At 40.0% G+C, this 18,049-nt stretch overlaps 1 protein-coding gene across 3 annotated transcripts; it reads left to right on the top strand.

Moving 5' to 3' along the window:
* Positions 1 to 4,834: 4,834 nt before the first annotated feature.
* slc39a13 (solute carrier family 39 member 13) lies at positions 4,835 to 14,352 on the top strand. Of its 3 annotated transcripts, none has more exons than XM_088413938.1 (10): positions 4,835 to 5,085; positions 7,549 to 7,911; positions 9,293 to 9,400; positions 9,644 to 9,786; positions 10,916 to 11,029; positions 11,755 to 11,844; positions 13,304 to 13,354; positions 13,478 to 13,610; positions 13,696 to 13,795; positions 13,874 to 14,352. In XM_088413938.1, exons 2-10 carry the CDS (start codon positions 7,578 to 7,580, stop codon positions 13,947 to 13,949), a joined length of 1,149 nt encoding a protein of 382 aa, XP_088270064.1. In that variant the 5' UTR covers positions 4,835 to 5,085; positions 7,549 to 7,577; the 3' UTR covers positions 13,950 to 14,352. The 3 variants fall into 3 exon arrangements, with proteins under 3 accessions (XP_088270064.1, XP_088270065.1, XP_088270066.1); XM_088413939.1 differs by lacking the exon at positions 4,835 to 5,085 and adding an exon at positions 6,834 to 7,002; XM_088413940.1 differs by lacking the exon at positions 4,835 to 5,085 and adding an exon at positions 6,849 to 7,087.
* Positions 14,353 to 18,049: the final 3,697 nt, after the last annotated feature.

Genomic DNA, 18,049 nt, shown 5'->3' with positions numbered 1-18,049 from the left:
TGGTTCCAGCAATTAGCATATTCACTCATTCGTCATCAAGCCTCCCTGTCATAATCCGCAAATGCAGTTATTTGCTCGAATGAACATTATGAAGCAAGCTGTTCATGCTTTTTTTCCTGAGGGGACTGTAAAGGTTGTTGGACAGCAACAACAAAAACTCCCCCGAAATAATAATAGGACTTGTACACATACGTGGGCACCATCCAGGCTAACACTGCGACGCCATTCACACGCACAGCTTTCACAGTGGTGTGGAACACTGACTGCAGTCTGACTTGAGTGACCCCCCCCCCACACACACACACACACACACCCTTTTGTAGTTGGTCAATTTTTAAGAACTCTCAGAAGTTTATACATGTAAGTGTCATATTCTGTGTGGGTTTTTCCATGGAGAGTTTAGTTGTGGGTTTTTGGTTTTAGTTTGCCTTTCAGTTCTCATCCTCGCCGAGTCTGCCCCTCTCATTAGCTTGATCCTGTCCACCTGTTGTTCGCCTGTTCCTGCCCCGTGTGTCAGCCTATCAGCTTCCCCTGACTCACATTCTCCTCCAGCCATTCCTCGTTGTTGTCATTAGTGTCTTGTCTATATAAACCACAGGATTGTTCAGCTAGTTGTCTTTGTACGTCTTCCTGTCTTTGTCGTCTCTGACACTCATCCTTCCCGTGATGCCTCCTGTTCATTGAGTTTGTGTTTAGCATTTTGGTTGTACTTTGTATTTGTTTGTTCCTTTTCTCCCAGCCTTTGTTTTATATTAAACCAGCATCATTTGAGCCTCATCCCTCTCAGCCCTGCATTTTTTGGTTCCATCTTTCCCACGTCCCACACCGCCTCACGCAGCCATGCCAAATTGTGACTGTTAGGAAACAGTGGGTAAAGTAAGGTGAATGGGTCAGACGTTTCTTCAGTTTCAATATTATCTAATCAAAAAATACGTCCTTTAGAGGAACAAGAGGAGTGGTGTGTGAACGCACACAGAGAGGAACTGACACATGAACCACAAACTCCAAAAAGGCAAATTCTCTTGTCAAATACAGAGTGACTAAAAACAAACTAACAAACCATAAAACATTAAAGGATACATACACATATCATCTCCAGCCCCCCCCCCCCCCCCCCCCCCCCCCCTCAATTTAGTGTCTTAAAAATGTGTATTTGACATGCTTTGTTCAAAACAACCAATGATTAAGAACTATAGCACACTGTACACATCCTTTTTTAATCATGCCGAAATTTGGTTAATCTGAGGGGACAATTGTTTTTCATGCAAATAAAACCCTGTTCATGCCGACAGATTCTGAACCATATTCTTGTGTTAGTGTTTAAATCAGCTTCTAGCACAATTTCAAAGTGCAGCAATATTCATGCTGGGCATCTGACACGCCCACCATGTGTGATCGGCGAAAAGTGGGACTAATATAGTTCAGGGAAATTGGGAGCTATTTGGGAGAATTTTAACATATCTGGAAACATTTTTAAAACACTATACTAGTCATCATAATCTAATACTATGATCAACATCTAAAGGTTGGCTTGGAGTCAGTCACAAGAAGGAGTCATGCCGTCTTACGCTGGACGAAACTGTTCTAAACTCCATTTTGTTGCAAAATGTCATTTCTGTGCACTGTGACAATTCAGACTGGGCTGGGCAATTTTATTTCAAGAATCACTCTGAAATCCTGAACCGTATGATCTCTTCCTATTCCGTCACGTCAAAATTCATCTTTGCACTTCAGGTGATTTTACTAACGCATCATGTTGATGATCAAATACATGTAGCGCAAAGTCTTCTTTGAAACACAGCTGTCTCACTAGTTTGACAGCAGTTGCTAACAGTGCATATGAGCTATTAGAGCAAGTAATGTTATGCTTAGTCACGCTTCATTGTCATAGATTTTTGAAAAAGCCCCAGGGAGCGCTAATGAGCCACATACAGCTCCTGGGCAGCGGGTTTCCGACCTCTGCTTTGACTCAATCACTGCAAGCCCTCCCAGTTTTAGGCTCATAACATCAACAGTTGCAGTGCACTTTTGATCATCTGTTGTGTAATTTGTTACTAAAATGACATATGGAGCAGTCAGACAAACACATTCTTACAGTATATTTAACTACAGTTTTTTGGTTAAAATAATGAATGAAAAAAAATACAAAAGGTATAGCATTCGGATTTTATGTTTTTATATCTTGTTTCAAAATTTCCGTCAAGCTGAAATTAATGCTTATGTCATCAACATTATGAAGAAATAATGATGGAACTGTTTTGGAAACAAAGAAAAATGTTCATGAAAACTGAACATATTTGATCATTTTTATTCTTCAATAAGGGCACCTTTTGCTCAAATAACAGCATATGGCACAGGTGCCCAACTCCAGTCCTTGAGGGCCGGTATCCAGCATTTTTTTGTGTTTTCTCTCCTCAACACGCCTGATTCATATGATTATAATCATTTTCAAGCTCCTGCAGAGCATTCTAATGAACTAATCTTTATCAGGTGTGCTGAGGAGAGAAAACTGGAAAACTCTGATACCGCCCCTCGAGGACTGTTGTGGGCCAAAATTTTAAACTATTCAAATTGTATTAAAAAAAGGGCTATCTTTATGCCCAAAACAAAGTAAGGTCTGCATTTTTTTTAAGTATCAGTTTTAGTACAATAGCATAGTATATATTTTTTTTTTTTTAGTATCAGTGACAAGTCAAATAATACACAGGAAACAATGAGACAGAAAGTAACGAAGCGAAAATGAAGCACTTTCAGGAAGAAGAGGACCAAAAGGGGCATGTTGAAACTAAAGTTAAAAAGAGGATTTTTTTTTCCAAAAGGGGATCAGTTGTCGCGATATGAAGAAGAGAATGACTGATATTACATGTAGGTTCATTCTATTTTAATAAATTTTACTGTGACATTTGTTGATATATGTTGTTGGTTTTTGCTCACGTAAATTTAGTTTGAACTTTAGACTAACTTTGTTCTTTTAACTGCATGATTTTTGGGACCCCAAACATTTCTGTTGGCACTCATAGTTTTTTAGTATTGAGAGTCCCAGAGACCCAACAGTTTTCAGAGGTAAAATCAGCATTGTATATGGTATTTAAAACCTGAATATGGCCAAATTCGGATTTTCAATTATGGAGTAAGACCACAGTCATATACATGATCAATGATTCGTATCAGTGGCAATAATAATTTGCATGTTTGAAATGTATCCTTGTGACGATGAATCAAAATTGTGCGGCTTTATTTATTTATTTTTGGACTACGGATCTAAAACATATGAGTGTGGTCGCTTCAAAACAATGCTCACTTCTACAGCTACGAAGCTTCACGCCAAACAACTTCATGGCTGTGCACGAACCTCTCGTGGATTGCTGCCTGTGGGTATGAAACTCTTCTGTGCATTTCCACCTGTAATATTACAAGGAAGAATATGCAAATTGGGATGACATCACCAGCATTTCATTGGGACAGTATTTGATTAAAAAAAAAAAAAAAGGAACATGATGCCAACAGCAATGCATGATGGTGGCAGTGTAATGGTCTGTGGCTGCGTTGCTTCCTTAAGATCAGGATACCTTGCTATGATATATGGAAAAATGAATTATTCTGTCCTTTTGATCCTTGAGGGCACAAACTAATTAAACTCCAACATACTTGGATCACATAGCAGGAAAGGATAATTGGGGGCTTCTCGCATTTGCGGTCCTTTCTCAAGGTTTCTTATTTTTTCCCGACTGGGTTTTTGAGTTATTTTCTTTCTCTTCTGGGAGCTTTTTTCAGGGGAATGCTGTTGTATATTTGGAATGTTCTGTGTGATCCTATCAAGGATTTCTTTTTCACCAGGGAAGCCTGTTGATTCTGGGTTATGCAAATCAATTTGATTTGACAAGCGGGTCCACCTAATAATGGCTAAAAAATAAAAAAAAAATTGAAGTGACCAAGTCAAAATACCGATTAGAATCAATTGAAATGTGCTGTAGTGTGATCTTTAACACACAGTTGATGATAGAAATAGCCTTATCATGGCAGTATTGAAACAATATTGCAAAGAAAAGCGATCCAAGATTCCTTCACAGCGGTGTGAAAGGCTCATAACCAATTATCACAAATGTTTGATTTCAGTTATTGCTGGAAGCCCAACTCGCAAATTGTAATTACTTTTTTGCATAGGATCGGAGATCGGTTTCAATTTTTTTCCCCAGCTGGTAAATAAACTCATCATCAAGAAAATACTATTTATATTTCCTTGGGTAGTCTCAGTGTCATATTCATATTGGTTTGATAAAATTAAACATTTGCAAGTGAACATATGAAAAAGAACCACAGAAATGAGGAAGGAGCCAATTTATATGTGGTCATATTTGACCCCATATGCATCTAAAGGTTAAATGGGAAGATAATTTAATATAGGGGTAATATGTGCCTGTGCCAACTTTTAGGTGCAAGTAGCAGGCCTCAAATTTAAAATTAGTGAGCGTTTGTAAAACACATTTTAGAGCTTTTTTATTTTGAAAGACTTTAATGGAATTTAATCAGTACTTTGTGCATGCTTTCTCTACCTATATCCAACGGTTACAAAAACAAACAAAACAACAAAAAAAACAAACAGTACTGATTTGAATCTAAACCAAGCCTATGCAAGTTTGTAATCGGATATATAGCACGTATATTTTAGTTTTACTGAAAACTGGAACGCTCATTATGTTAACTAGACTGTCATTCAACGATAGGCCATGAGACGAATAAAACAGCACACGCCTTACTTAATAACTACGTATTGTACCACTTTGAATTCCTTAAGTAGAAACGTTCCGAAGAGTTTCGTCAAGTGGGGCGTGTATCTCAACTTGTCATACTTCCTCTCTTGTTGGCCAGTTTTTTTCCTCTGAAGGAATCTTCTACGTGGCTCCCGGAGAACTAAAAAAAAAAAAAAGAAAAAAAAGAAGGCTCCTAGAAGGCAGCTGAGGCCGGACCATTCCTGCCTTTGGCTGCCGGCGGAAGATCCTGCGAAGTGTGCGGCGCAAGGCAGCTTCCCTTAAGTTGGCCTGGATGGCAGGGACACTCCGGTGCAACGACTACTTCAACCACAAGGTATCGGAGCAAAAAATGAAACATGAACATGAACTTGCAAATGATGCATGAGGTAGCGCCGCGCACAGATTGAATTTGTAGATGCTCACGACTTTTGGGCATGCAAGTGTTTTTACCGAGCTAGCTTTAGCTTGCTAACTTTGTGTGCCTGGGTCGGAGCTCGTTTAAACCCTCATAGCATTTACATTTAGAATAGGTTTTAGTAGTAGCTAAGTAAGTAGTAAGTATGCATGTTTATGCGTATCATCGGATGTAGAATCTGCAGAAAATGATTGTAATCCTTCCCTAAAACTCCGTGACGGTTCGTACACTCTCGAGACAGTGACTCGAGCGCTGTCAAGTTGATTTTTATTAGCATCGTCATCATATATTTTTGTCTGGGTTCAAATTATTTTCTTCACGACTGAAAGTTTTAAATCGAGGTTTTCAACGTAATGCGGCATGAAATAATGGCAATGGAAAAAAAAACCTCCTCTGATTTAACTATCGAAATTATTAGGAAGCAGAGCGCATTAAACTTTTTGTACTGTAATTCAATATCAAACTACCTGTTCTGCAATGACAACTTCAACTTCTGTTGGCATCTGTTTAAATGACAGCTGGGGGAAACGGTGACAGATGTGTGTGTGTGCTTCCGGACTATCAAAAACCTTCGAAGTATCCAAACCATTGAACACCGAACAAATAGCTCACATTTCTGGTGAGACATTCCATGAGACATCAGTCGCACCACTTCTCCTTCATGTCGAGAGGAAGGATCCAGTTGAGGTGGCTTTGATTAGGATGCCTTCTGGACGCCTCCCTCGTGAGGTGTTTCTTACATGTCCCACTAGGGAGAAGGCTCTGGGACAACCCAGGACACGTTGGAGAGATTATGTCTCTCAGCTGGCCTGGGGATCTTCCTGGAGGAGCTGGACAAAGTGGCTGGGGAGAGGGATGTCTGGGCTTTCCTGCATAAGCTGCTTCTCTCACAACCCAGCCTCCGATAAGGTGCAGATAATGGATGAAAATACTCAACATCCATTAATCTTTGTGTCCATCTTGGCCAAATTTATTTGCGTTATTGTAAATGCATACATTTTAATTTGTGCCTAACAAGTGAGATTAAAGCAAAGATTGAAATAAAAGAGTATCTACTTGACCTTCATATTGTAAACATGAATTGCATCAACCAATCCAGCCATCCATCCATTTTCTTTCCTAACTGCTTATCGTCACATGGGTTGTGGGCGTGCTGGAACCTACTGTATACTATCTGTCTTTGTGTACTGAGTACACCCTAACCTGGTTGCAAACCGATCATGGGCACATAAAGACTTACTATTCGCACACACACACACATGCAGAACCACACCTAAGGACAATTTAGTGTCCACCAAACCTATCTTTGCAATGTTTAGAAAACCGAAGTACCTGGTAAAAACCTACGCAAGCAGGGCGGATAACGTGCAAATGCCACACAGGGAGGCTTGTGCCGGAAGCAAACTTGCCAACTCAGCACTGCGTGGCGGACGTGCCACCCAGTCCACCCATATATACCAATCCAAATATTTCTACCCCTGCATCTGCTCTGCTTTGTAGATATATGAGATAAAAAAAGATGAGCGTCTCCTTGCTGGCCCATATTTACTTCCATAAACGCGCGGTTTGTTTTGCGCATTGCTCAAAGTTTTGCTTTGTGCTTTGTGGCACATCAATAAAGTCCATGATCACAGCATAGACACGCCCCATTCACATTATAACATGCATAAAAAGAACAAAAAAAGATTGAATTTAATGTGAACATATAGCCGGTCTATTGGACGGCAAAATGTATTTGTTCGGATGAAGATAACGTGTAAATGTAACATATACTCTGCACCGTGCCCTATATTCAGCGGACTGCTTCGAATTTTGTGGAGTGTGTTGAAATCAAAGGTAAATTGTGTGGCCGCAGAATACTGGAGAGACTATGATGCCTATAGGGTGAAATGCATCGATTCTAAGTTAACGTGATATATATGTAAGTCTTCATCGTGGACCATTACACTGAATTACACTTGTCTCTTAAATTTGCTCTGTTGTTGCTTATGATAAGTTTCCTTTGGCATTGTTGGCAGCAAGAAAGGTGTTTCTTTCAAATTCAGAGCATTTGCAATTATGCACCAGATCCGGAGGATAAAAGAAAAGTCTTAAAAATTTAGGACCAAAACATGCGCCATGTAGACCTCCATGGGCAATCCATTGCTTGGCCTTATTTCTGCGTCGACCACGTTGTTTGCAGTAAGCTGAAGGTGTGCAAGCCATAAAGAATAATGGCTTAGAATTGACTGTATGATAAAGCACCACATTTTACTGTAACAGTCTTATAACGTGTTAAGACTGGAATATTCTTTTCAGTCTGAACATTTTGAACTTTTACAAAACAAAGGAATGAGAATAATCCTGTGCTAAACAAATAAATATATGTTCCTCTTGTTACAGAATTACCGGTTACATGTGTTCTTTGGCCCATGGAACGGATGAAAGCTGAAGCCTGTCGGAGGCCCTTCTGGGCCATGTCTGCTCTATTTATCATAGTCACTCTGCTGTTGTTGACCTCCAAGGTGGCATCAGGCCAGAAGATGACTCAAACAGCCATGGCTCATGCAACAGCCACAGCTGCAAGACCAGGTCCTAACTGCACTGGGGACTTTCAAGGCCTCAAAGCGCTAGCAGACTTGCTAGCTAGTGAGCACACTCATGTTTGGGTCTTGTCCCTTGTGGGCTCAGTTGTTGTAGGCCTTAGTGGGATTTTTCCCTTGCTCGTCATTCCGATTGAAGCCGGAGCAGCCCTGAAAACAGAAGGTAGGGCGCATATCATGAATTACTCATTATATTTTGCTGTTGGTAGCAAGATGCTTGCTATCAAAAGGTGTCGGAATACCAAAGCCTTTTCAATTTTCACAGGGATCCCTTTTTCTGGCTTCATTAGCCCAGTACAGTGGACCCCCGGTTTACGACGTCCCTGGCTTGCGTTTTTTTGTCAAAGCTTATAATTATAAAGCAAATGTTTGAAGATTTCTCAAGATTCTGGGGGTGGTCAATGGCACAGTAACCTATTAAACTGGGTTCACACCTGCACCGAATGGCAACCAAATCCCATCTCCGCAATCAGAACCAAAACAAGAGCAACCTCTTGTAAGATGACCATTTTTAAAACTGTTACTTGCGCATTAATTAAGTAATATTTTTATAAACCGTACATTGACACAATTATTTGTTCAAGTTGTATAATCATTAACGGTTTTGAAGTTATATTTTTATCTCACATATTCGTACAAATAATTTGTCTTTTTTTCCACACCGAGTAAAGATCTACTGTAAATGAGGCTATTTAATAAAAATATTGGCACCTATTTTTCAACACCCTTCTTACTCTTACCATCTCCAAACATTTATGTATTTAACTATTAGCCTCAAGTGTAATTTTTCATTTTTGCGCAGGGTGCTGAAAAATAGATTGTGGCCTGCAAATAGCCCTCGGCCAGTAGTTTGGACCCCTCTGACCTGTACGAATATAAGTACAGTGCTTATACTTGAGCACTTTAGTCAAGCAAGTCGTTATGCTTAAATGCGTACATAGCCTTGCCAATGACATGCTATTCTCAAGTTTAGTTTAACACACACACACACACACACACACGACCCAAAACCATATCCACCCTCACTCGAGTCGCTTTATCTTTCAGCAATCTGGAACTTTGTGTGTAATAACAGTTTTTGTTCTGTTTTCCTTTTATGACTTTTATAGCTTTTCTTTTTAACTCTCAACAATAGCACTAGCACAATGTAAAGCTAGTTCAAAATAGCGGACCGCTAGATCTGGTCATGTAGGTGCACACAGGAACAGAATGTACTGGACAAAAAGTTCTCTTGTGTGCTCTGCTTTGATTAAAAAGACGCACGTGAAATCGGCTTGAGGCTTGTGGCCTCGCCAGTCTGCCAGTATTTTTGGTCTTTGTTTTTCAAGTGCAATTTTACTAGAAGTTCGTCATTTACGGGGGGAGCCGCGAACAAATAAGTAGTGGGGTAAATAACCTTCCTCAATCCTTTCTTTTAAAGCACCCCCGCTACCACTTATATCAGTAAGCTCCTCCTGTTTGTCCTGTTCAAGACCTTTTCTGATGAAAATGAAAGATGTCGAAGATAAAATCTTTTTTTTTTCCCACACTTTTGTTATTTTCAGCTGGACACCAGAAGCTTAAGAGACTTTTGAGCTTCGCAATCGGTGGTCTTCTTGGCGATGTATTCCTTCATCTCCTTCCTGAAGCATGGGCGCACTCTGGCTCCTCAGGTGGGTCACCTTTCCATCAGTACCACTATTTTGCTCATTCTATCATTAATAATGTAATGTGTATTTATTGTGATTTTAAGTTTTTTTTAAACTCCAAAATATTAAGTCAATGTCAGTGTCTTACATGTGACAATAGCTAATGCAACTGCTGCAGTTCTCCGGTTCAGTATACACTATGCTTTTTTGAGTAGAAACATGTTGTTCATCTGTTGCTAAAAGTAACGTTTATCTTCTCATTTCCAGCTGACAAAGAAAAACACTACATGGCACAGGGCTTGTGGGTTATCACTGGCCTACTTGCATTTCTTCTCTTGGAGAAGATGTTCTCAGATCCAGATGGAGACATAGATCCACCCTCACATTCAGACCTGAATTTTAACTCTACTGTAAGTTCTCTAGCTCACCTTCAACGTGTGTGCATCATTATTTGTTCATATACACTCACCCACACAATTTGAAAAGATCAAACTCAAGAGCTGGTGTGTTAGGACACAAAATAAGGTTGTAAATCCATTGCTCAACACTCTGCACCCTGAACTTTGTTTCCGATTCACTTAACCTGTTTTTGGAGTGTGGGAGGAAACCGGAGTACCAAGAGAAAATCTACCTACCTGTCGCTTGCCCCACTGTCTAGACAATACCGTGTATATATACTATATATACACACTGTATATATATATATATACTGTATGTAGTATGTATGGATTCATGCAATGATGCAAAGGTGCACCAACATATAATATACATTTGGACTCAGGTCATTTTAGTAGTTGACCTGCTGACAAAGTGTGGGCACACCTACGGAAGGCCCTGCAAGTGGGGACCCGTGCACCCAGAGTGTCAAGCAGTACAGCTGGAAAGAATTTAAGTACGAGCTTATTAGGTTTAAAACATAGGCTACATTCAGATATCAATAAGGGAGCAAGCTCTCTCTCTCGCTCTCTCTCTCTGACCACATACACGCTCTCAGGGTCATGTAGGGCATAAGAATGCATTTCCGAATGCACCCCGAGCCCCTCCCACCGAACTCTTGTGCGCCCTTTTCATGGTGAATGGATTGGCGCCCTGAAGCTCATCAGTAAAGATTCATGAACTATCACAGGGTTAATAGTCTGCAAGACAAGTAGTAGCTTGTCATCTGGAAACAACGGGATACTGTGAATTCTCAGCACCTTTAATGGAAAGTGCCCCAAGTTGGCAGACATTCCATCTCAACTTCGTTCATGATGCATTCATCCCATTTTAGCCAACTCACCAGCGGCCTAATCTTTGCTACTCTCATATCACAAAAACAAAAACTTTTCAAAGTTGATGGTAACGTCTTTATTCCCAGTTACTCATTGCCTAAGGCTGATTATTGCAGCCTCCAGTGCAAAGCAGTACATCCATGCAAGTGCTTTAGGTTTTTCAAGAACGGTTTTAGTTTAAATGTTCAATGAAACAGTACGTCTTAAAGACACTTTGGTCCATGCCAAGCTGTGGTATGATCTTTTTCCCCCTCCCCTCTGCACACAGTCAAGTTCTGTATACAATGGAAAGGCTGATCTGGTACATGGAAACGGGTCTCAATCTGAGTCATCGAAATCCACCAAGCATCAGAGTGTGCAGGGAACATCTGATAAAATCCAGGTATGTTTAGAATGCCGATGAGCAAACGTGTGCAGTGGACCTCAAAGCTTTCACTACCGATTCATTTTCTTCGAAAAGGGGACCTTTATGGCGTGTATTAGTTAATCACCATAAAATAAGGCGTGTAGAGTGTTCCCTCCAGTTCCATTCAAGTCAGCCTCTACATTGACCACAAAAGTCAAAAAGGATGCTGAGTGCCAAAGAAATGGCAAGGACTCGACGAGCATCAGCTTTCAAGAACGGAATGTGTGCTCTTTCATGTCTTGCCCAGTTGCTTTTCCCGGGCACGACATTGCAACTGCTTTAAATACGCACCTGTGTGCTAGTGGGTGTACTTATCATTAAATAAGGAGTGGTGACACACATTGTAGGCATACTGCTCATGTTCGATGTGATTGAGTCTTGCCACGAAAAGGCAGTGCGATTTGTCAGAAAGGTGCTGTCCGGTAGTAGCTCATTTTTCGCTCCCAGATCCCTTTCCAAGTACGTCATCATATTTACTGCCGAAATGCAATTTACATCTTGACAGTTGAAGTATAATCCAATTGGAGTCATAAAGGCAGGTCTGAATCAACTATTCTACGTGAATTTACTACCGACCAACACAGCAAACGGGCAGCGGGTCACGGCCATTCCTACAGAAGTCCTCGTCTTAAACTCGAAGCCTCATTCAGGGTGTACATATGTGGGACAGGAATGAGCTGAATAACTGCTCTATATTTCAGACAAGTGGCTACCTTAACCTACTGGCCAACTGCATTGACAACTTTACACATGGACTGGCTGTCGCTGGGAGCTTCCTTGTAAGCAAGAAGGTGAGCAACTGTTTACATGTAACTAGATAGGTAGATGTACAAAGTGCAACGGATTTGAAAGAGCAATCCACCATGCAGTAGAATAAAGTAAAGGTATACTGTAATCCCTCGTTCATCGCGGGGGTTACGTTCCAAAAATAACAGGCGCAAAGTGAAATGCGTGAAGTAGCCAGCTTTATTTTTTTTTCTTATTTTACAATGCAATACTAAACTATAGACTAAAACCGAAAATCAAAACTTGTTTTAAAGCCCCAAATTTGTTTAAGACAATCATTTTAATGTAGTGGTACAAAGTTGGAAACACTGTCACTTGCGTATTTCACAGTCCCAGCAATGCGTCTTCGTCCTGAACCCGCACCTTGTTATGAGTACTATAGTAGTTGAGCTCTTTCTTTTTCTGAGCAAGAAGATTTTTATAAACCTCGAATTAAAGTGAAGCCTCTTATATCATCACAATACACTTGAAATTTCAATTTATTACGAAAGAAATCTAGGTAAAAGTCAGATTTCCGAAACTGCGCATTTCTCCGTTGCTCTCTATGTAGGCACACAGACCGGGTGTGTGCGTTTGCTCTCGGCACGCCTACGAGTCACGTGATCGGCTCCCAGAGACCAAGCTGTCAATCAGCTGAGCTGAGCGCACTCGGAAACAGGGGAGACACAGGAGAGACGAAAGCAAGCTTTTGGATCCTCTTGCCTTTTGTAATAAATTGACAAGTGAAAAACCAGTAGAGTATAGCTTCAATATTTTTTTTCGAGACAACAGTAAAGCCCCTGGGCCAATCAGGATTCAGTGCACGATGCGCTGTAATTATCAACTACACTGTAAAAAATCTGTGAAGCAGCGAACCTGTGAAAGATGTAATAAAAACATTTTCCTGTTAAGTGATGACAAAAAAAATATATATATATATATATATATATATTTTTTTTTTTTTTTGCAGCTAAAATGTCTATACTATAGTGTTATTGGTTTGAAATATTTAACTAATATTGAACATTTTTTGAACGATTAGTCTTGTTGAACTACTTTTTGTACTTAGATATCAAAACAAAACAAACGTTTTCCAAATTTAAAGTAGAATTCCGAATTTTAGTACAGATTCTTTCTTGTTTAACTCCTGGATTACAAAATGGGCTGTCAGCAGAAACACAACTTGGGAAAATGACCGTATCCATATTATATATGGAAAAAGATGAGTCCAGGTGGAGGGGCATAAGGCTATCAGCAGGAACTATGGATGTATGTGCCAGAGAGGAAGTTAGCTAGATGTCATGCACCCCACACACACACACACACATACCTACAGTATGTACATGTTCACTGGCGCTCTTATTCAAACTATAGCCATGTGACACGAATACGAATGCCGCGGCTCGAACAACAAGCCGTAATATTCCAATCGTGGTCATTGACAAAATAGTCAAAGACCTTCCGCTAATCATACTTGACTTGCAGGTTGGATTTCTTACCACCTTCGCCATATTGCTCCATGAAATCCCACACGAGGTGAGACTCTTTGATCTGAAAATATTGGACTTGATTTCTGTTAATTCTAGGCGTAGTGAGTTAAAGGCCCGCAATTCGGATGTGAAATGGCTCAAGCCGTATGATACGTGGCGTTGTCCTCAGGTGGGCGACTTTGCCATTTTGCTCCGAGCCGGCTTCGACCGGTGGAGCGCCGCCCGTCTACAGCTGTCCACCGCGTTGGTCGGTGTCCTTGGGGCTTGCTTTGCTTTATATGCCCAATCGCCAAAAGGCACAGGTCAGATACATACTGTATATCGCAGGTTTAGGAATCCTTTCCATCAAACGTCATGCCAACAACATTATTCATCTGGTATTTCCAGAAAATGGTACTTCCTGGATACTTCCATTCACCTCCGGAGGCTTTCTCTACATAGCCTTGGTGAACATAGTTCCCGACCTGCTGGAGGAATCCAGTTTGAGGTATGATGCACGTTGACCGTGAATACAATATTGAATTGTCTGTGAATGTGACTTTTAAAAACATTTTCTTTTTTGTAGCCACTCGCTGCTTCAGACCCTACTCATTTTCTCTGGTGTGGCGCTCATGGCTCTCTTGTCAACCATCACTGTTTGAGCGTAAAGGCCTGCTCCTCTTCGTTTTATCATACAAAGACTTCAACCAAAAACAAGGCCAACGTCCTCACTACTTCCTATTGCATTACGGCTGCTCATGACATCAACGCTCCATTTTGATAGCCAGAATACGCCGTCTGGATAATTCTCATGTATGCCTCAAGAAAAAGTGCACTTTATGAAGCGATGACAAACGGAATCTTCAGATGTGATGTTTTTATTTGATCTTGGACAAAGTGCCAGCTCCAAAAATCAAGGGAAATACAGTATGATGATTTGTATGGATTTCTGTTACCAAATACTGATATATCTGACAATCCTGTTTGCACGTGGTTATGGTGTGACATCCAGCCCAGTGGATTTTTCTTTTTTTTTAAAAATATATTTATCCCAATCAAAAAGTGTATTGCTGTTGCATATTTATTTAAATAGAAAAAAAACAGTCGGATATACACTACCGCACCTGCAGCATTTTGCGTCAAGATGTTGCACAAACCTCACCAAAGTGTACTTTGTGTTTACATTCCCTCTGGAAAGGCTATTTATAAACCTTAGCATATTCGCCTCACGGTTCTGAAGTTGGGAGTTTGAATCCAACCTCCTCCCACATTCCAAAGTCGTGTCAGGTTGGTAAATGGGAAACGGACCTTCGCTTATATAGCGCTTTTCTCCCGAGGTTCAACGTAGACTCCAAATAGGGCTTTGGTATGAAGACTGCAAATTAGTCTTAGGTATGAATCCTAGTTTGTCTGAATGTGACATTTGTATAAAATGGCAAATCATCCCATACCTATCTTCACCCTTGCCGTGCAAAATCTAGTCCAGCATACGTCAATGCCGTTAAAATCTTACGTGTAAAGTGTCAAATGGAAATGAGGGAGGAGGCACAACGATGGTGGCTTCGCTTGTCTATAGCTTGTTTGGTATGCATGTGTTGCCATAACGACTACGCCGCAGGTTGTCTATTTTAGTCATCAGTCTTATGAGGTGCGTTTTGGCTGTGGGAGGCTTTTCAGTCACGTAGAATAACAAGAATAACAAATGCACACTCAACATTTAAGTCAAATATGGTGGCGGATTAGCATAAAAAAGAAGAAACAGTAGAAGGCAATTAAAAGCGGCTTCTACCCTCTTCTATGAGTTTCTACCTGACCGCATTTTCCCAAACCATTGTTCAACATTCAATAATAATTTAACAAACAACCTAATGTGGAAATACTTGTTACAATTTAGCTTCATTTTTCTTTGTGGCAACTCGTTTTACCTTTTCATATTTTTTCCCACCTTCCAATGCATTTGCTGGAAGCCCATCTTACAATTTCATAGTTGTAAATGAACGGCTAAAATGTATTTAGATGTTCTCTATGGCCAGGCTAATTGAAATTTGGATCCGTTCGTGTGAGCAATGACTTAAAAATAATAATAATAATAATAATGATTGTGTCGGCTGGCTCGGTGGCGCAGTGAATAGCACGTCCGCCTCACGGTTCAAAGGTCCCGGTGTGGAGTTTGCATGTTCTCCCCGAGCCCGCGTGGGTTCTCTCCGGGCACTGCGGCTTCCTCCCACTCCCCCCAAAGAAACATGCACGGCAGGAGAATTGGACATACTAAATTGTCCTTAAGTGTGATCGGTCGTTTGTTTCTGTCTCGGTGTCTGTCCTCCGCCTACTCCCCGAGGCCAGCTTAGATAGGCGCCAGCAAGCCTGCGACCCCTGTGGGGATAAGCGGCTATAGAAAATGGATGGATGGACAAGCCACATCCAGTATGAGGAAACACCTGGGTCCTCACTTTGTTAATCACTGATTGAGTACTACTGCCCACACGGAACAGTCTTTTTGAGATTTCGTTTCCACATCAGATAGCAAATCCGTTGTTTTTTTGTTTTTTTTACAAATTTTTGCATTCCTCATTAGGATAATATGACCTTATAAAATTTGAACAAATAACAATATTAAAACAAGTAATTGTTGACAGATGATGCATCAGGAGATTAAATATAAACTTAATGGGATCGCCGACGTGGTTTTCAGATGGGCCAAATCACAAGTTTTGACATTTTCGTTTGTTGAGAGGTCAAACTTCCTTTTGCTTTTAAAGCGTTAAAAGCCCAACTTAGTACATTTCAATGGTTAAAAATGTGCATTTAATGGTTTTACGACAGTTCATGAATATTTGAGGTCAATGTTACGTTCTTTATATTTTGGTTGTTTTGGATCTTTGAAAGACATATATGTTAAACTTTTATATCAAACGCCGAGATCTTACTTGGTCTTTGAAGACAAATTCAAAGTGAGGTTTCACTAGATGTAATGTGAGCAGTACCTTCAGATTATGTTGGTTTTAGCTGTCAAATACAAAACGTTTTTTTTTTTTTTTTTTTGGTTAAGTACCATCTGGCTTTATGCTTTGGCATGCTTCTGATATTGACCTTATTGGTAGGTGTTAAATTGATAAAACCCACTTTCTGTAGAACAGAATGATCTTTTTCTCAATCAAAGAAATTACTCTAAATATAAAGCAGAATCGAGATGGGGTTTTTTTTGCTCCCTTTTTTTGTTTTGTTTTTTTGTGCATGAAGTTGTGCTGTCAAATTTGAGATATTAATTAACATTTGGAATGAATCTATCTGATTCATCTCTTTTAAATCTTACCTTAAACATTGTGACCGATCATAAAGATTGATGTACGCGTAAAACAACACATTTCAAAGTATTTTGTTTATTTGTTTCAACAGGTGTTAACAGGATGCACTTTTAACCATTGATCAGCAAATGTATTTGAGACTAGTTCTAAGACTGGTGACCGGTGCAGTTTGCTTTAGTACTTTGCCAAAAATGAGAAATTAACATTAAAAAAAAAAACAAACAAAAAAAACTTTATCCATCCTGTCCATCACAAACTTGCTTTAACAATGGGTGTTTTCCTCACAACTTTAGAGTTTTTGTTGCTATTGTAAGATGTGACTATAGTCACAGCTAGGTGCATTGCATTTATGTGATAGACTAAATTTGAGCTGCATCTGTGAATGCGCATCACTACCTTTATCAAAGTTGCCGTCAGGGTGTTTTTTTTTCTTTTTTTTTTTAAGTTAAATTCATCATTCATCTGGAGAACAACTCTCACATGCTCTTCCATTTTCAATTCTTCCTCCTGCTCCTGAATTTGCCCTCCAAACCACACTTGGAGACTATCAGTCCAAAGACAATAACAGCTTATCAGTGTCCATTTTAGGGTCTGACTGACCTTTGTTTTCTAACCTCCAACAACTCAAGCTCCAGAAACCCAATGCGTGAAAACAGATCTCATCAGCATTCAGAAAGGATAAAGTTAATGATTAAAAATTAGATTCATTTTTTAAATTCTTTATTTACAAAAATGGTAAATATGCGATGATAGCAAAAGTAACTATGATGTGTATTTATGAAATTGAAATAGGAATATATATTATGTCATAACTAGAGTATTATTAATCTAGAAAACTTTTGCATTATGGGTGTCCAGGCTAAGCCAATCATCAAAGTCATTGAAAGGCTTCCAAATAGAGTGGCTGCTAGCACCACCCGGTGGTTTTAGGGTGCCAGCACAATTTATATTGCTGCCCATTTCGCGAGTACCCGTTGAAAAGATTAATGCAAAAATTGGGGGGGGTGCATAATAAAACATCGGGTTTTCAATATGTCCAAAATGGACAATATTTCCAATTTTGAATGGCAGTAAATTAGCCTGACTTGGGCTCAATGGGACAGTTATAGGGTGCCCCTCTTGACCTCCTGTTTGCAAGCATTTAGAAGGGATGGCAGCATAGCATATTTAAAGTCGTCATGTTTTAAGTGTTTTTTTCGGTATGCTTTTCATTTGATATCACACAATAAAAACTTAAGTGGGATCAAAATTTCCCCCAGCCATGTTACAATGTCTATTTCCCACCCTTGAGACTACCAAAGTGTTATTTTCCTTCACCGATGCATTTCTAAGATTTCCTTGCTTATTCTCCGCTCTCAGAACCGCCCACCCGGACCAGATAAAAAGTGTTCGTGAGAGAGGCGTTATGACAATAATAGTAGTCCCTCGTGACATGTGTGCAAGAGTGAATACACACC

This window comes from Hippichthys cyanospilos, chromosome 4, assembly GCF_059441005.1.
Source record: "Hippichthys cyanospilos isolate Australia breed blue-spotted pipefish chromosome 4, RoL_Hcya_1.0, whole genome shotgun sequence".
In the NCBI taxonomy this organism is placed as follows: domain Eukaryota; kingdom Metazoa; phylum Chordata; class Actinopteri; order Syngnathiformes; family Syngnathidae; genus Hippichthys; species Hippichthys cyanospilos.
Note: the sequence above shows the minus strand (reverse complement) of the source record. Positions and strands in the feature narration are given on the sequence as shown.

Excerpts from the sequence above, each read along its gene's own strand:
- slc39a13 (XM_088413938.1), top strand. The coding sequence starts at position 7,578 with ATGGAACGGATGAAAGCTGAAGCCTGTCGGAGGCCCTTCTGGGCCATG. Across the intron at positions 9,401-9,643 it reads GGCGCACTCTGGCTCCTCAG|CTGACAAAGAAAAACACTAC; the intron begins GTGGGTCACCTT and ends TCTCATTTCCAG. Across the intron at positions 9,787-10,915 it reads ACCTGAATTTTAACTCTACT|TCAAGTTCTGTATACAATGG; the intron begins GTAAGTTCTCTA and ends CTCTGCACACAG.